Raw genomic sequence first — 19,400 nt, 5'->3', positions numbered from 1 at the left:
CAGGTCAGCAGGTGTGTTAAAATATAGTGTTCCTCTTAAAACAAATCTTATATTCTTACTTAAGATTTACCCATATTTCTAATTTTATCATTTCCTTATAACTCAAGTCATAGTGAATATTTGATATTTAATAGCAGAAGGTACTGCAGGATTGTAGTAGTCAGCAAGGAGGCAGTGGACAGTGCTAACTTGTAGCGGAGAGCTGATAGTAATCCTTCACCACCAGATCATCAATTTCTGCTGGATTCCTTTTCTTCCGAGGAATTTTCATGGGGCCAAAAGTTCTCACATAGCTTAAGCACTGGAAAGCTTGCAGGACACTGAAAACACAGGGAGCATGACCACAGCCAAGCACTGGAAGGGACTTGTCTGTAAATGGCTGTGTAAGTGCTGGGCCTGTTCTTCACAGAGAAAGTTGCCAGGCTTTCCTCAGTTATGCAAGGAAGGAAAGTGATTAAAGTGAAAAAATAACTTTCTTTGCTAACCACAGTTTTTAGCCAGCATCCTAAGGACATGCACGTTTTATTTATGTTTCTACTCGAGGTCAGGGAGCTTTTACTGAATTATCAATAATGTTAGCCAAATGCAGGTCATGAGAGTTTTTTCACAACTTTCTGACAAATGCAAAAGTTACTGTATCAGCAAATTATTGTGCTTTTTGGTGGACAGGTTTGTATACTTGTGAGACACATAGCAGGTAGCGCTGGTAATTCATGTACAGTGTGAGGATATGAGGAATTTGTAGCTATGCATTTGTATTATTTATCTGTACTGTGTATTTTTGGTGCTAATGGGTATGGCCATTTAAAAAGAATATCAATTAAAATTACAAGCAGCTAAAGGAAGGGAGAGATATTAGATTTTCCATTGCTGAATGGATGCCAGAGTTTTACATTTAAAGTTCAGAATGTTGTTCTAGTCAGACACATGAAATATGTTTTTCGTGTCTGAATGCAAAACATGTGATTTCCTACATGCTCAGAACTCAGTTTTTAAAATGCCACAAGAAAAGGTAATCTCTACAAAAATAGTTAACTCTAGGAGTCATTTCCTGGCATTCTGGCAGAATATTCAGAGACTTCCATCCTTGCTGAGACCAAATTCACCCTCTTCCACACAAATCCAGAGGATCATCAGTGAAAATCCTAGTTTAGATAAGACTAGAGAATTTGATATATAAAAACTGAAGCTTGACAAATTCTGATTAGAAATGCTCTGCAATATTGTTAATAGTGAAGTTATAAAATCTGCATGACAATCTGCCCACAGTTCTGATGGTCTTGCTGTCCTTTGAAATCTTACAACCACAGCAGGATTTCCCTTTCTGAAGGAAGATTTTTGCTCAGGTGCAAAGCATGTTATTGAGGCAGAAGTCAAGGAGTGATGTTTTGAGGTTAAGACAAAAGGCTGATTAGATGATAACATGAGTCCTTTCCATCCATAAAAAGTGACCAAATACTGTGAAAACGTATTTCAAACTCCAGTCTGCAGTGTAGCAGATGGGAAGTTAAGAGTCGGAGGGCAGAAATGTTGCTGCACATTTGTTTTCACACTCTTCCACAGCATCTACCATTCCTTCAGTGAGACTTTGGTCTGGCCTGTGACAACCATTTACATTCCTAACACCTCCTGAAAAGCACTGAAAGGCTGCCTGGCTAATATTTACTTTTTCTTGGTCCTGCATGGACATGGTTGCAGGTGTTAGTGAGTGTATTATGGGCAGCTGCCTGCCCTAGCAGAACAGGCACACGTCAGCCTGGACTTTAAAAGCCCCTCCCTGCAATGTCACCAGTATTTAGTTATGTAGACTTCAATTAGTAGCAGTGGGTTTTGTTGATTTTTTGTTTGGCCGGATTTTTTTTCTGGTGGAGGGTAAGTGCAAAGTGATTGATATCTGGGAAAGGAAATCAGGGTTTCTCTTGGAGCGGCATTCCCTTGTCTTGACTCAAAATAACAAATAATTTGCCTCTAAATCTTTCTCGGGAAATGAAAGTGTAAAGCAGTGAAAGTCATTTGGAGGTCATTGAGATGCAAAGCATGTCCTGCTCCCAGCCCTGAGTTGCTCAGCTCTCTGTGACAACTTTGAGAAATCTCTCAGGGTCTGGGGAAGAGCAGGGCAAGCACATACCTAGCGCCTGGCTCTTTCTCTCCCTGCCTGCTTTTGAAGATGGTGTTCTCCCAGAGTTCACAAATACCACCTGAAAACACTCCTTGTGGCAGTGAGTTTATAATCAAATGCAAATTGTAGCTTTTCAGAAACTGTCCCCAGGGTTTTTGGTCTTCAAGTGACAGTAGGGAACACCAGGATGAGCCCTGCTGTCCTGGAAGCCTCATCCTTGTCAAGGCTGCTCAGCACTTACTCCTCTCACTCCTCCCAGTGAGGCTTGACTTGAAAAGTCTTGACCTGTGTGCCCAGTTAGAGCACACTGTCAGTCCTTGAAACCAGGTTTGCTCAAGCTGCCTAACAAAAACACACGTGTAGTGGAGGTTTAGTGGCACCTCCCAAGATGGTAAATTTCAGCTCATCCTGGAAGCTGAGGAGATGCAAGGGACCTTCCTGAAAGCTGGAAGAGTCTGTATGGCCACTGGCTCCCCATAACGCCCTGAGGATGGAGCGTGGGGCTTGAAAACTGCTGTGCAGCACGGCCTGGCAGGGCTTCTGCAAAGCCAGAAGAGTCATTGAAATGGCACCTCAGGAATTTGGTGGAAGTTCTTTGAAGTGCACAGCTATCTCCATTTGATCACAGTGTAAATCTACAGTAGCTGCAAATCTACAGATTTGCAGTAACTTCTCAGGTGTTTTGCATCTGTCTGTGAGGGGAAGCAGCACTTGGCAATTACCTGGCCATGCAGAGGGCTGTGTGTACCAGGAGACGCTTGGAAAGATCCACCCATGGTGGGAATAGCCTGTAGAACAGTGGGGGATTCCTGGGTTTTATGGACTCAGTTGTGTCCCCATCACCCACACTGTGGGGCATTTTTGCTTGGCAAGGTGTGACCAGGGATGAATCCAAGAAGAAGGAGTTGGTTGCTCTCAGGAAGTGTCACACTGTGCTCTTTCTAGGTACTTCTTGGACTCTGACAGCAATAACATTTGCATCCTGTATACAAAATTAAGTTATAAAATATACGAGATTAATATAAAGCCCAAAATATTTGAGACTTGTGCTTTGGCACGTAGATAGAGACAAATGGCAAAGGTAGAAGAGTTTGTTGAACTGGGAGAGGAGAGCATTTGAAGGAAAAGAAAGATGCTTTTTCACATGCTCTCCTCTCCCAGTTCTTCAAGGATGCTGAAAGATCACCACCTTGTTGTTAAAAGGGTTTTTGAAAGGGAGGAAGGCATCAAAATAGGCATAGAAAGGGTTTAGAGGGCAGGAGGGGCAGAGAGAAGGTGCCCCAGCTGCAGGGGCAGGTTGGAGAGTACAAGAGGGCTGCAGAGGGCAGACAATGGGACCCACAAGAGCAGAACACCGTGATGAGTGGTGTCTCCCATGCAGAAAGCTGGATATTGCCTTGAGGATTGGGGATGGTCTCTCTGCACTTGAAACAAGTCCCTCTTGCTTTGTCACTGATTCAGTATCAAAGAGCTGAAAAGCTTCTGAGAATGCAAATTTGAAGATAAAATTTACATTTGGAGGCAGGTAAAATTCATTCTTCCTGTCAGCACAACAGCTCTTAGTTAACAGCTCCATATTAGTTAAGTCCAAGAGTATGCCCTTTGCAGGATCTGGATGATATTTGTGAACATACTGATCATGCTCTAAGATGCAGTACATCTGGCTGCCGTGTAGCTATGGGTTTTCATAGCCACATGATGTGACAGGAGGGCTGCTCCCCATCTCTGCCCTACCAAGAGAGCAGCAGCAATTTGGGCAGTGCAATTCACATCTTGCCAGGTCTCATAGCTGTACCAAAAGCCTCCTGCTTTGAATATCAAAGTTTAGCCTCTGGATGTGGCAGTGAAGGAGATAACAAATCAGGCTTGTAGAACTTGCTTGACTTTGTGGCCCAGCGTGGAACTTAATGTTTTGTGTTTCAGGGAATTTGTCTAGGAAAAGAAACTGGTCTGGTGGCTTTTCAGGATTTGCATTTTTGACTCACAGATGGGAAGCTTTTTGGTGTTCCTTTTCACTGTCACAGGCACTCATGTTTCTCTACAGACTCGAGCCAAGTTTGTATAAAGAAATGCCATTAAAATATTCAGGGAATAAAGGGGATACATACATCAAAGGAGTAAGGGGTTTATGTGAAATGATTTGTCCTGCCTTTCCCTAGTGACTAATCAGGATGTGTAAAAGATTCTCAGTTCTTCACACCACCTTATTTTAAAGGTGCTCTGGAAAGCCATAGGGGGAAACTTTAAAAAGCAGAGATTAACATTAATGGTTTCTTTAATCTGGCCTAATTTGGAGTTTCCCAACTGATCAGAGTGGTCTGCGAGCCCATGACATGCGCTAAGCTTCTCCGGCATTTCCCAGTCTGTCCCCCTGGGATTGCAGGCGCGGTGCTTCCCCCGTTTGTTTTTTCCTGTTTATTTATTTATTTTCCTCGCGGGAAGCCTGCCCAGGGAGACCCTCACCGCCCCAGGCCTTTAATGAGCTTTTTGACCACTGAAGCAGCACAGCATCGCCTGGGAATCGGGGGGGTTTCTCCCTTCCCTGCGTCAGATAGCAGAGCAGGGGCCAGCGGGTTAACGAAGGGGCCGGGGCGGCTGGCGGGCTGCCTAATGAGCCCCGGGACCGGCCAGAGGGACCTGGGCGGCAGCCGCAGCCCCACTCGCAGCCTCCAGCAGGACCCGGTGCCAGTTGCTCCGTTTTTTCCCATTATTGCTGAAGCTGGAAGCATTAGAAAGCAAAGAGCCCTGAAGTTTATGAGCATAAGACGTTTTCTACCCAACACTTTTGGGGGTGATGGGGTCAGAACCAGCACATTAACAATGCAGAGGACTGTTTTGATTTGTTTTGTTTTTTAATAATTAGGAAACAGATTCTTTTTAACCTTTAACCACTTCAAACAGTCAATAAATCATTAGCTACTGATTAACAAAAACAGAAGGGTAACTTATTGTCCTGTAAGGAAACTCTTGGAAGCACTGAAAGGCTGGCACTGACTGCAAGATCTTTTCTTTTTACACATAGACTTATTAAAAAGACAAACAAGCCAAGCTCTGCATATTAAGTTATACCACACAAAGCATTTTGTTGAAAGACCAACATTCTAAAATAGATGTGTTTTTTAATGTGTGTAGTGAGCTCAGTAAATGCAGTATTTATGACATGCAATGTTATGTGTGTCCCCCAAGAAAACAGATCTCATACCATAGGTTCTATGATTCTACAGGGGTTCCCAGTTTATGTTCTCAAAGTCTTGGCCATACTTACTTGGCCAGACGATGCTGCTGCTGAATCATCTCCTCAGCTCCTTCAAAAGACTCAGTGGGATGTCTAAAGCAGTCGGAAGTCTTCATGGCTGAGGTTCAGACTGGATAGCATAGCTTTCAGTTTGAGTTCAGGGAAATATCCATGATGTTGGAACACTCTCCCATGGCCAACTAAAGCCATTCTCCCTCTTTCCATCTGTGTGGAAAGTCAAGTGACAATTTTTTATCTAAGAACAGAAGTTGGAAATAAGTATTTCTGGTGGAGGTGTTTGTGGTCCTTTGGAAAAGCCCTGTTAGATTAACTAGTGAAGGGGTGAGACTGAGGAATCTGAGTGTCACCTCTGCCAACGATTGACTAAACAAGCATCTGTACTTTGTAGTATTACTATTACATGTACAGTATCTAGTCTGGTTTAATTCCAAATAAATCTACTGAAGATTGGACTATTTACTTAAACCTCTCCAACAATTGTGCATTGTGGATTTTGAAAACAGTGGTATTTATAATGTAAAAATATAATGGTTAAGTATTTAAGACAAGGCTTCCATTGTCTGTTAATCTGTATGCCTTTTCCATTCACTGGGCATTGTTCGACCATCTGTGTCTTTAATAAGTCGCTGCACTGGCTCGTGCAGTTTAAATATTTAGTTTAAATTTTATTTTAAAATTAAGGCTCCAAATGAAACTGAGATACATGAGAATATCTATGTTTGTTGTTTTAGGTGGGAGTAGATTTTTGCAGCAGATTTGCAAACTATAAGAAGATGTATTTTTATGACCTTTTTCTCCTCTGTCTGGTCTCCATTTATAAAACACAAGTTCACAGATTAAGCTTCTCAGGGTTTTACATGCACCTGAGAGAATCTACATGTGTTTCTTGCTGTTGAAGGGGAAAATCCAAACAGTTCACTGCTTTGTACTTGGGTCTCAAAAAATCAGATTTGTCCTTGCTAGTAAAATACCTTCAGAGGGGCTTTCTCTCACTGCAGCCTGAGAAAGCCACTGCAGGTGGCCAAAGGGAGTTATGTGCATGTCTGTGGCTTGATAAGGTTACTCCCCCAGGTCACCACTGAGGACAGTGGATGAGTCTTACTTTTCACTCTGCTAGGGTCAGAAAGGGAGCTGTAGTTTTCGAAAAATATCCTGAGAAAATCTGCAATTTCAGGCTGCCTGTGACTCTGCAACTGACAGTGTCATGGTTTAGACACAAGATTTTAGATTGTCTACTCATAGATAAGAACCACTTATGTCCTTCATGAAAGCTCAGTGAAGTTTCATACAATCTTAGGTAATAATTGCCATTATTTTAGGAGCATAAATGTAGTTCATATTCACTTACAGATAATGAGAAAAGTTGGTGACTTCTGCTTTTACATGTGTATTCTGAGTGAGGTGTGCTGCTTCTTCAGGTGACTCTGTGTGTGATTATAATGAGAAAACATAAGGGTCAGTACAACAAACATAGCATAGTTTAATATGGGATGCACAGAGTGTTAAAAAAAGCAGTATATGGCGGTTGTAATACACTGCAACACTGAGGGCTGCTTTCTTCCCCACCTCCTATTTTTTTTTTTTTTTTTTTGTTTGAGTCCAGGATGAATCCACTTCTTTCATGGTTTGTTTAAGGGAGACCAGATTCTCTCTCTGGCACTGTTTGGTACTGCTTCTTGCCACTCAGTTTTACAGCATGGGGTCTTTGAAGTTTGAATCCCAACCTTGTCCAGGACAAGCAATAAGTAAAAAGGCAGCCTGTAGGGTTAGGCAGCTCGAGGTAGATTTTCAGAGCCGTGAGCAGGAACTCAGTTATGTGACTTGCATTGCCATTAACAGGGGTCATGCTGGTAAATTCCTGTACACCACATTGCACATTTACTCATGAGTGCAGAATTGGCACAGCTAATGAAACTTGCCTTTCGGGTAGCATGGTGTTTCAGGAGATGAGTCTGACAGGCAGAAAGGACTGCTAAGTACTCAGATGTAAGTCTGGCTGTTAACTCCTTGAATGTATTCTCAGAAAACAGTAATGTGAATTAATGCTGATTTTTGTTAGCTGTCTCTACTGTTAGGGATCAGCCTTGCTCCAGTAGCATTCCACCAAGGCAATGATCATGTCTGAAATGTAAATGTGTGTGCTAACATTTAGTGTTGGCAATTAATTTTTGTGTGTAATTTTGCAAGTGCTGCTTACTGTTATTTGTTTTCTTTCAAGCTTAGGCCAGTCTTCGTCTAACACCAGCTCCTATGATCACAAACAAATGAAGTTATTTATTATAATTTTTGTCCCTTCTACTTTCCCAAAGACAACCCCTCTTATGGATTAGCATCACCTGCTGATTTCCAGCCTGCATTACTCACCTGCATCTTACACCCATTTGTTCTTATACTGTGTCCATTGTAATGCTAGCATCTTCTGATTTTCAAACCTTTTTCCCAGCCTTCACTTTGCTAGGAAAAACACACAAGTCCATTGTGTCTGTTTGATAAGATAAGCTTTCCACTGCCCTGGCTGCAGTTCTGTGCATCTCCTCTAGTTGGAAGCTTTTTTTAACAATTGAAATCAAAAGTGCCCACAATACTTTTTCCTGTTCAGTGTTATAAAATTTACCTCATCCTCATCTTCGCAATAATCCATTGTTGTATTCTTTTATCTTTTAATGACACCATAGTTCATGATTGTTTTGTAGTCAGTTAACTGGGGGGTTTCTTATTCTTCATCATTTATAGCTGGTGGTCTCTGAGCCTGCATAGGAATTGTCATTTAATTCCAAGTTTCATGTTGTGTGATTAACTATCTTCTAGCATTCATCCATTCAGTTACCCTTTTTTAAAATAGCCTTTGCTTTACCAACAAACTGTACTTAGTATTACTCAAAATACTAAATTCATAAAATCGGTTTCTTGGTTAAATTCTGAAGGAACTCCTAACTTAGTCTCCCTCTGTTCCAATCCTTTATTTACTTCACATTATTTCAATTATAAAGTTTTTCATATGCTGAGGAGATGAGGAGTGTAGTTCTTGCCACGTATAAGAGTAAAATCACTCAGAATATCTCTCTTTCCTTTCCCAGCACATATTCTTCCATTTTGGAAAGAACCTGTTCTATCAAATGAGGCTTTTAACATGGTTAAAAAATCACTACATATCTGAGCTAAGTATGGTTTCAATTGTGAGTACGTCTCTGTTCACCAGAATATTCCTTTCTTCTTGATCAACTTGTGGTTCTGTGTGGTCATCAGAGCCAAAGAGATGTGAGCAGAGGTGTGCACTGCAATGACCAACATCTAGAGAAACACTCTTCAGTTTCTATGTTAAATAAAAGTAGAAAAAAACCCCACACAATTTGTCACTGCAGCTAGTTGACTGTGAAGGAGCAGCTGCAAACCGCTGAGTCTCATCAGGTTGCAATCTTGATTAACACTGGGCAGATCTCCCCTGCTGTGACAATAAATACCCTGCCTTTGTGGAGGCTCCCATGTGAAAAACAATAGCTTATTTCAGTGAAGCACAAGAACGTAAATGTTAATCAAATCATTCCTCCAAATGAATAGAAGTAGCACCCAGAATGTAAACATTTTAATTTTAGAAGGGAAGGTCTGCCTGTCGGTTGGTTAATTTTCTATGTATCTTTTCATTCAATTTGAAAAGCTGCTCACTAACATTGGCATCACTGCATACAATAACTTTTTCAGCACTGCATATTTGTGTGCTTCCTGTCTTTCCAATCTAAGCAGTGGCAAAGTCCAGGGAGTATCAGAAAAAAACAAAATCTACCTTAATACCACTCGAGAGAGGTCAAAACCTTATACTGTATAACTGCCAAACTATGTGATCACATTAGTTCTTGGTAGGGGAAATGGAAAATTCTTTGCAAATGGAACTGACATCCGGAAACATCTTTTTAAAATGTTTTTTATACATCACCATAATTACTCTTAGAAATAAATCTGTATCTCTCTACAGCTGATGAAAGTATCTTTAGGTACTTTAGCAAATTTATGTGTGTACACACGAAACAGAAACAATAGGCATTTATCCCTTTACTGCTTCCTTGTTTGCTGTACAAATAAGGGATTTTAGTATGCAGGTGAGCAATACATGTTTTAAGTGACTATGCATCAAACTACAGTGTGCTGCTCAGCCATCTTCCATTTTCATATGTTTACAACTATTATTCATGAACATGTCATAAAAATACCACTTGGTTTCAGTTGTGCTGCGTGTTTGGTCAGATCCTGGTGACTTCCCTTCTGTGGGATGTCCCTTTTCCTGCAAAGGAATTACAGAAAAGCCAGGAGAGTTCAGCTCATTGCTTCTCTTGCACCCATGAAGTCCTCAGAGATCCTGCACCAGTGGTTAGTGCTTAGGACTCCATAGCTCTCTACAAACACTAAACAGGGAAAACTGTTTTCTTGTGGAATTTGCTATTTCCTCACTGAGACTCCTGTGATGCTGTTTATTCATGCAGCCTTTCTTAACAGTTCTGTTGCACTTCTCTGGAGGAATCTCGAGTTGCTGCATAGCAGTTATCATCTCTGGTCAGTCACATTGTTGGGGTACATCTCACCAGTTAGGAAAGTAGTGTAGATGTGTTTGTGGTGGAGACACAGAAGTTTGGTGAATGGGGTTGGGTTCCCAGTGGTCCTGTACACTTTCCTGTCTGTCAGGATCACTGAATTTCCCCAGTTGTTGGTAAGTGCTGAAGTGGGGAGAAAGACAGCAGCCAACACGTTGATGAAACTGAGTGTGATAATTCTAGTTCTTGTCCCACGTTCCCCAGGGCACATTGTGTTGGGATAAGCAGGAGTTTCCTACTAGCTGGGTGAAGCCAGAGGTAAAGGAACGCCAGAGCATTCATTGCCACACTAAAACACACTTTCCTCTCATTTTCTGTGCACCACCCACAGTGCCAGTCTGTGTGTCTGCACCAAAGCAGCTGCATGAGCAAGCTCAAATACCTCCATTATTTTTAATTGTCCAACTCCGCAGGACACTTGATCTTTATTCTCCTGTCACTATACCCTTGGGGCTTCTCAGCCAACTCAGCAATGAATGGTGGTTTTCCTTGCCCTTCATCTTGCAAGGTTTCATGAGTGGCCAAACAAGTAGGTTTCATGAGTGCCTCACAGTCATCAGACAACCTTTCACTAGAGCCTTTCACTAACCCCGCGCTCAGTTTCTGGTGGCCCTAACAGAGTACCCCCAGCAGAGAAAATCTGATTTAAGCCTTTAGTCTTGCTTATGTTACATCGTTTTATGGTTTTCTGTCTTTGGGCAGAAAGAGTGTTAAAATTCAAGTCACTTCATTTACCTGAGATGATGAGTTGCAATGAGGAGAATTTACTGGATTTTGTTGTGCACAGGGAAGAAAATGCCTCTTTGAAGTGAGTTGGACCAAAGCACTTCAGCCATTTCTGACCATGCTGGGCATGTGTGGACTCTCACTGAAGTCATCCATTGTTTTATTTTCTTGCCTGGATGTCACAGCTTATCTTCACTTCTGCTATTGTGTTTACGTATCCTATTTTAGTCTCCTTTTGGGGGTAGGAAGTACATTGTTGAGCTGGCTGAAGCAGCATTCATATCCTGTGTGTATGTAGCACTGTGTGACGTGTGCCATTGCTTTCTTGAAGCCCAACATTGGGCGATTAGGAATTCCCCATGGGCCTTCAGGAGAGAAGGTGGCAGTGGTGACTGTGGATGACTGTGACACAGCAGTGGCTGTGCGCTTCGGGAGCCTCATTGGAAACTACACCTGTGCTGCCCAGGGGACCCAGACCGGCTCAAAGAAGTAAGGATTCCCTGTCTTTGCTTTTTCTACTCATTCTCTTCTTCCAGGGGGAAGTCAACAGTGTGTTACTTGACACTAAGACAGATAAGTTGGTGAAGCAGATATGATTTGGCAAGAAAAAGTAACAAGGTTTGGTAGATAGAATTTGTTGGAGGCTGCTGCAGGTGTCAGTGCACTGGGTGGAATGCACAAAGCTTTGTGCAGAGACAGATGTGACCAAGTTGCTTGTAAAATGCAAAATAAAAATGCCTGTAGGACAGTGTGGATAGCCCCCAGAAAGCATCTACTCAGTATGAAAATGTAGAGAGAAGGGCAAATAAAATATTAGACGTTGAAAATTAAGGGGATGGCTGAAGAGCTTATTATTTCTATCATTTAAGTTGAAAGTCCTGTCTTTAAAATAATGGAAATAAAGGAGATAGATAGAGAAAAGGCCTGTGAAAGTCATTGAGTATGAAAAAAAACCTTTTCTCTTTGGAAAGATCAGAGAATATTAGTACTTTTGAGTTCAAAGAGGAGGGGATGAACAGCAAGCAACATAGCAGGGATATAAAGTAATGAGTGAAAGCAGAAAGACAGTTAAGATAAACTTGCTGCTCTAAAATCCCAGGAAAGAGAAGGGGGTATCATAAAAATAAGGGCTAATTTAAATTGCCCAGATGACACAATTTATGCACAGTGTGGAGTCATTCAGTGGAACCTGCATTCACTAAATGTTACTTAGACTAAGATCTCCAGAGGATTTAAAAAGGATTGGTACTGTATAAAAATTAAATCATACCTCAGAGTCTACAGCATCTCAACCCGTGTGCTGGGGAGCATTGCCAACCCCTGGATGACTGGAGTCAGAAGGAAGTATCCTGCTATTGCACATTTTCCCATAATTTAGGTTTTTTCAGAGTACTGGCCATTGTTAGGGACAGATCATTGTTTTCTGTATGCATATAGCATCTCCTACATTAAAATTTATGGTGTTTCTAGAAGGTCCTTTGGTTACAAGCTCTGGAAATGCTGCTGTAACAGAGAGAAGTGTGTGGCAAAACAGTTAAACTGAACAGCTCAAATTTGCTTGTGGAAGGAGTCAGATAAAGAACCAAACATAAAAAATTGAGCATTTCTTGGTTTCTACAGATCTTTGGACCTAACTGGCCCACTTCTCCTTGGTGGTGTCCCAAACTTGCCTGAAGATTTCCCAGTGCACAACAGACAGTTTATTGGCTGCATGAGAAACCTCTCTATCGACAGCAAGCCCATCGACATGGCCAGTTTCATTGCCAATAATGGCACTCTGCCAGGTATGAGCCATTACCACCTCAAAATTCAACATGAAAAAACTCTCTGCCATAGCTGTGTGTTTAACAGGGTTTTGGGTTTTAAAGGAGCTGGCACTGATAGGAACCCCAGGAAGAGGCAGGGGACAGAGAGGTCTGAAACACCCCCATCCCCTGTTAGCACCACTGAGTGCGAAGCGTTTGGCCCAGGCCTGATGGCAGGGGCTGGAGGTGCTGCTGGGCAGTGATTGTGCTGCCACCACCACCAACACAGCTGCACCCACACCTGGTTTGTTTGAGCAAGGTGCAGTCTGCACCCGTGCCAAGGACCCACACAATAGCCCGTGGCACAGCACACACTTAAAGGATTAAGCAACACACAGAAAAGGACAAAGCTTGTTTCAGACCTCCTGTACTCCTAAGAGTTTCACCCAGGAGTTTACTCACAGAAGAACTTTCCCTCTTTTTTTTAACTACCTTTCAAATGTCATTTTGCTCTGAAAGGCAATGGGATTATTTAATGAAAAAACAACATTTTTAATGACATTTTTATGAAGTACCTTTGTTCTGTAAATCAACTTCTGCAGTCCTCCAAATCTGAAACCTGCTTCATGAAGCAACCGCTTGGAGGTTCGATTTGGTTTCCAGGCCATGGATGTCTTGATCGGGATAAGTTCTGGTGTAAAAAATGTTCTCATCATCATAAAACTGGCTCTTACATCTAAGAATATGAAGTCCCTTCCTTCCGTGCCACTAAGAGTCTGGATAAGAGCTAAACTGGAGTTGTTAGGAATGTTGCACTGATCATGGATTAAGAAGGGAGTCAAGCGTACGCTTCAAATTGCTGTTCTGTCTTGGGGCTCTTTTTTAGTATTTGTGTCTAATACTAGTTTAACACAAGTTTTGATCTTATGGAAACACACATCAGGAGTCTGTGAAGTGTTTTCTCTAGGATGGATATTTTTTTTTCCTTGTTGGAAACACGTGTCTGTAAAGTTTAAAACGATGATGTATAGCAGTGTTATTCCACTGGCTTTCCCTGTTTAGTGTCTTGGTTATATGACAGGAAGTTGCAAGCAGTAGTGCTGAGTCACAGCAGTTGTTCTGCCTGTCTTCTGCAATGGATACTGGGGGAAAAGTGTAAAAATACCACAAGCATGCAGTGATATTTCCCCAAGATTTTCTCTGGAGGTTAACAGCTCAGTTGACTGTATTTAGTAGCCTTTGATAGATTTATCTTTATGAATTTGACACTTGCTCAACTCACACAAACTTTTGCCATCCACATTTTGCTTCACTGACTTCAGGGGTATTAAACAAAAACTAAAAAAACTACAGTGGTCATGCCTTATCTTTACGTAAAAACTCAGATACAGTAATTCAGAGCCTTTTTTATGTTAAACCCATGCAAAGTAACCGTTTTCCTGAATTTCAGGCTGTGCAGCACAGAGGAACTATTGCGAAACCAGCTGGTGCCAGAATGGAGGCACATGCATCAACAAGTGGAACACGTACATTTGTGAGTGCCCTGTACGCTACGGAGGGAAAAACTGTGAGCAAGGTAGGGTGCACGGACCTCTCTGTCCCTAGTCTTGTGTGCATGTTGTGTTACCCATCATTAACATCCATAGCATGTATGTCAAACTGTGGTATGCAAGGGATAGATAACAGAAGATTGCATTTAAGACTAAAAGTCACCTATTATCTATTTGAAATAATTTTAGGGATCACCTATGTAGTAAATACGGTAGCTGACAGGCTGTGATGAATAACAGCAGCTTTCATTGATTTACTTACATAAGCAGAGTAGTTCCCCAGAACTTGGCAATATTCAGTGATTTGTTTATAGTAAAAATGCCTGGTTCTAAGTCCCTTTAAGTCAGTGGAAAGAATCCTGCTGATATTATTGGGCTTTGACTCTAACCAGGGTTAAATGTGTAGTTTTAATCACCACTCTCTTGGCAAGAAGGCACTGTGCTGACTACAAGCACTTTCCTTTTTATTGGGTTTTTCTTTGGTTGAACAAAATGTGCCTGTATGTGTGAAACCTGTTTAATAAAGGATGAGGAAGGAGCAGCAGGTGTGTTTTATAGGGTATGAAGAATTTGAAGTTAGTTTCTTCCCAAGAAGGTAAGTTACTGTCTGCATGGGTCCCATGGGGTTGGTGTAGTAGTGAGCTGCTGATGGAAGAGCAGTATCTCCATGTCTGGTGGAAGGTTGCTCATCTGGAGTCCTCTTGGAGGCTACCGGGAATGAAAACTGGCTTAAAGTGGCTTTCCTATAAGCAGAGGGCCAAATTCTGGCCTCTAATGCAGATGTGGTAGGTCTTAATTTCCATTACTCAACCATGACACTTAATCTAAAATAGTTTGCAGTGTGATCAAGGATTTAGTTCTTATGATGTATCTACCCCAAACCAGACAATCCTGATTACTCTCAGCAGGGGGAGACCCTGGAACAGCAGCTCTCCAAGCTGAGGTGCACAAACTACAGTGATTTGCAAAACACTTTAGCTCAGTGTGCCTCAGCCTCGGTCAGATCTAGGTGGTGGCAACTGCTCTCCCCTTGCCTGAGAAGCAGCAGCTTAAGAGGAGAGGATGCATAGTTAGGTTTGTGGCTTGGAAGTAAGAGTCTGCAGGATAAGGGACAGGAGGAAGGATGACAGGGGCCTCATGCTATGTTCCACCTCGTGCAGAGCCTACAGCTGCTGTTACTTCCCCTAGGAAGTTACCTGTTTTCTGTAACAGCTCGTCAAATATTGTGAGCACCCCAGGTTTGTTAGAAGATCTAATTTTTCCATGTCTCATGTCAGATATCTTTGTCAGTGAAGTTCTGGTGTTTTCTTCATGGTACTCTGATCTATGTGGCACTAACCCACACTGATGTCTCCTGAGAGTGTGCCAGGCCCCAGCTCTGGTGAAGCCTATACTGGAGTAAATGGGGAGTAGTGGTATCCCATGACAAGACTGTCCTTCCTTTTGTCTTTATGTTAGTGTTTAAAATTGAATTTCAAAACTTGATCAAATGTGTATTTTGTTCATAATTTTATTTCTCCAAAGTTAAGACCAAAACTTGAAGTTTGGGATTTAGAAAATTATGTCAGAACTGCCCTTTAGCCATCATGGGAAACTCATTTTAAATTCAGGTAATGCAGATTATGACAATCACAGCATCACTGTTTCTCCCTGCCCTGGTGTTCTTCTCTGCTTCCAGCACTGTGCATTCCTGTATGTCCCCTTTCTCTTACATAACTTTGTGTCCTTGCTGATGCCTCAGTCTTGGGGAGGGCTACAGTTTGAGGGCAGCAGGCAACTTGCTTATTTGATATTTGTGGGGCAAGTTGTCCCTAAGAAAAAAATTCACACCAGGACAGAAATGAAATAATCTGAAACATGAACAACTGTTTCAGGTACCTGAAGTTGAAGTCAGGAGATACCAGTGGTGTACAGTACTCCTTGCTTTCAGGTTGCTCATTTGAATCTTAGAATTGCTTCTGTTGGAACCTTAGAGATCGTTTATGCCAACATCCCTGCCATGGGATGCATCCCTGCCATGAGCAGTGATGTCTCTCACCTAGACAAGGTTGCTCAAAGCCTCATTCAGCCTGGTCTTAAACACCTCCAGAGAGAGGGCATCCAAAACTTCTCTGGGAAATCTGTTCCAGAGTCCCACTATCCTCGTACTGAGGAATTTCTTCCTAATACTAGTATAAACCTATTCTCCTTTAGTTTAAAACCATTTCCTATCACTGGACACTCTTCTGAAAGGACTCTCTCAGCCTTCCTGTAGGTTCCCTCAGGTATTGGAAGGCCGCTATAAGGTCACCTTGGAGTTTTCTGCAGGTTAAAATTCCAACTTTTTGATTGCCTGCTCTTCAGAAGCTCTGGGATCTGGTCTTCACTAGTGAGGAAGATGTGTTTTAAATTCACCAACCTCCTGCTAACTCACCTTCTGGCAGCTCCCAGCTCCCTCTGCTGACATAGAGAAGGGAGATAAAATTAGGGGAAAATAGTTTCACTGTTGTTACTGTCTAATTCTTTTAAAACTTGAACTACTGAAATGCTGTGAGGAAGATCTAGCAGCTGTGCCTGATGGCTGATGTCACTGAGCTAGCCTTGGGCTGAACACCACAGGTTTGCACCAAAACACAAGGTGTCACATGCCTTATACCCCAACTGCAGGTAACATCCCAGTGTTGGGATTGTGTCTCCCCAGGCCCTCTGTCTCCACAGTGAAACACCCTCACGTCTTTCTGATGGCCTTTTAAATGTAAGAGTCTCTTAAAAGTGTATGTAGATACACGGGCAGTGCTGCCAAGTGACAAACCCTGAGAAAACAATTATTTTGCATCCCTGCAGCACCAGTGGCAGGGAGATGCTCTGCTTGGAAGCACCTGTGCTCACCTCTGTGGTGACGGGATGGTCAAGTCTCATCTGGGTACAAATAATGTGGCTACCAGCTCCTCCATGGACAACTGTGGTCACAGGCATGGGGAAGGGCTGGGGGATGAAAGATGTCAGACTGTGGATGACAGATGGGGATTTCTGTTTTACTAGCAGGAGAGGGTGCACCCTGGCCCTAGGGAAGGGAGAGGAGTTGGGAGGAGGTGTGGGAAGGGAATGGTATTTGCAAGCACAAGAAGTCACAGCCAGTGAGAAAAGGAAGAAAGTGCCTAATTGTCATGCCAGTCCAGTTCTCCCAGGAGCTGAGCTGAAACACTTGCAAACAGCGTTCCCAGCCTCCAGCAAGTGGCAAGCCCACAAGGTTTGCATCCTGGCTCAGCTCTGAAGAGGCAAGTGGACTTAAAAAATGTCAGCAGTGGTCTAGAAAACCACTATCAAAGAAGTTTGAAGTTGAGGTCAGCAGGGTAGGGGAGGAAGGAGAGGTCTGACTTTTGCACGTGTGAAGGAGAAGGAAGAAATAAACCTGCTCAGCACTGGTGTCCTGGTTACTTTTACACTGATGTGGTGCAGTGCAGACTGCCCTTGCCCAGACAGACAGAACCCTTATGACTACAAAGGGGAGATCACAGCCTGGAGCAGGTGGGAGAAGGGTTGCCCTTTGGGGCTGCCTGCACCTACTCAGGGTGGGGCGGTTGGGTAACCACACCTAAGAGAAGGGCAAGTCAAAGTTAGACTTCTGGCTTGGCTAGTGGTAGTCCTCTAGTCACTGACATCTTATTTCTCATAAATAGGGATCTGAAGGCCTTGCTCTTTCCTACAACCCCTGCACTCCCCCTGCCCCCCCTCCCCTCACAGCCCTTTCTGTTACAGAGACCAGCAAGGCAAACATATCAGAATTTGAGGTTTTGGGTTTTGCATCCAAAAAATGCAACTTCACATCCACCTGACTCCCATCTTCAGCTATGATGTCATCCCTCTGACTTTTTCCAAGGACTTGTCATTTTATAGTAGCATATAGATACGTGATCTCTTTTACTACAAGCAAATCCAGAAAAGTCAGCAGATATGGTACTTTGGAGCAGAAGAGAAGGGAGACTGTCAAGCCCTGTCATCTCACTGGCCATCCACATGGGATCAGTGCCTCATGGAAAACAAGGCTAGGTGGCAATTTGTAGTGGTTGTACTCAGTTTCTAAGGCCTACTTCCATATGTGAAATGCTGCCATGAACTTCACCAATATGCCTGTGAGTGAGGACACCAGGCAGGGCATGCCTGCAGGTCCTACTACAAGGTACCTCACATGGTGGAGGTGCCATATGAGGTGTTGCAAATAGCACAGAGCTCCCACGGTTTAATTTGTGCTTCTAATCAGTAGGATCAACTAATGTATGGTACTCTTGCTCCTGTTACCTGAGATAACTACTTTAAAAGTCCAAAGGGTGGGTGTTCCCCTATTTTCCATCAGCAAAGTGCTTTCCACTGAAGGCTGTCATCTGTGTCTCCCTGCAGGGCCTGTACTCCTGCAAGGTTAAAGAGGAGGGCAACTCTTCAGCTGTCGACTGGTTTGATTTCAGTTGTCACCAGGCAGATGGTTTGGGCAATTCCACACAAGCTTTCTTCCTGTGAAAAGTCTGCATAGCTGAGACAGATGAATAATCTGGTCCTGGAGTACTTATAATTAATTAATATTTCCTGTTGCCTCCCAGCCCTTTCCTCTGTGTTTAATCTGTTAATTAGAAGCAGGTAATCAAAGATATGTTGAAAACATCTGCAGTGACTGTTGCCCTCATACTTCCTGCTCTTGTCCACCCACTCATCAGCAGAAGTGTATCAGAAGGGATCCTGAGCTTACCTTTCTAGGAATCTCCCACACCTGTGTAATCCCATAGCAGTGTAGAGGTGCAGCCTTTGACTGATGCAGGCACTGAGACAAGGTGACTCCCCAACAAGGGTATGTTGTGAATTTACAGTATTATCAGGTGCTTCACAGTAACTCCTTTAGACTGGCTCTTACTCCATCATAGATTAAGGATAGATCAGTGGAAGAGGTGCTGTCTGCCTTGTGCCATCGTTGTAACATAGCATCATTTCTCCTCTTGACCTTTGTCTGGAAAGATACCAACTCCCTCTCTCCTCTTTTATGATCTACAGCAATGCCTTTTCCTCAGCGATTCAGTGGTGAAAGCATTATCATTTGGAGTGACCTTGACATTACCATCTCTGTGCCATGGTACATTGGGCTGATGTTCAGAACCCGAAAAGTCAATGGCATGTTAATGCAAGCCAGTGCTGGGGCTGCATCCAAGATCAACATTCAGGTAAAATTGCTGCTGCCTTTGGTTAGAAAGGAGTTAAATTCTCCCCTACCAGTGTATATGGCCACCTGAACTAAATAGCTTCATCCACCCAGCTAAATGCATGTCAATAAAAAAATTGTTTCTTCAGCCAAGATGAAAATCTTAGTGATCAAAATATAACTTTAAAATTCATTATTTTTTTAAAGAGAGGTAGTAGTGTGCATTAACATAGATGCAAAAAATGTCTGATGAGTTA

The 19,400-nt window shown here is 42.7% G+C and overlaps 1 protein-coding gene across 1 annotated transcript in view; it reads left to right on the top strand.

Moving 5' to 3' along the window:
* The window catches only part of CELSR1 (cadherin EGF LAG seven-pass G-type receptor 1), a 162,355-nt gene that overhangs the window by 103,800 nt on the left and 39,155 nt on the right, over positions 1-19,400 (top strand). The window contains exons 6-9 of the mRNA XM_030462972.1: positions 11,016-11,173; positions 12,305-12,468; positions 13,880-14,005; positions 18,999-19,165. Of these exons, the coding sequence (XP_030318832.1) occupies positions 11,016-11,173; positions 12,305-12,468; positions 13,880-14,005; positions 18,999-19,165 (615 nt within the window). The remainder of the gene's footprint in view (positions 1-11,015; positions 11,174-12,304; positions 12,469-13,879; positions 14,006-18,998; positions 19,166-19,400) is intronic.

This window comes from Calypte anna, chromosome 1 (genome assembly GCF_003957555.1).
Source record: "Calypte anna isolate BGI_N300 chromosome 1, bCalAnn1_v1.p, whole genome shotgun sequence".
Lineage (NCBI taxonomy): Eukaryota > Metazoa > Chordata > Aves > Apodiformes > Trochilidae > Calypte > Calypte anna.
The sequence above is the reverse complement of the archived record's forward strand: the minus strand, read 5'-3'. Positions and strand labels throughout refer to the sequence as shown.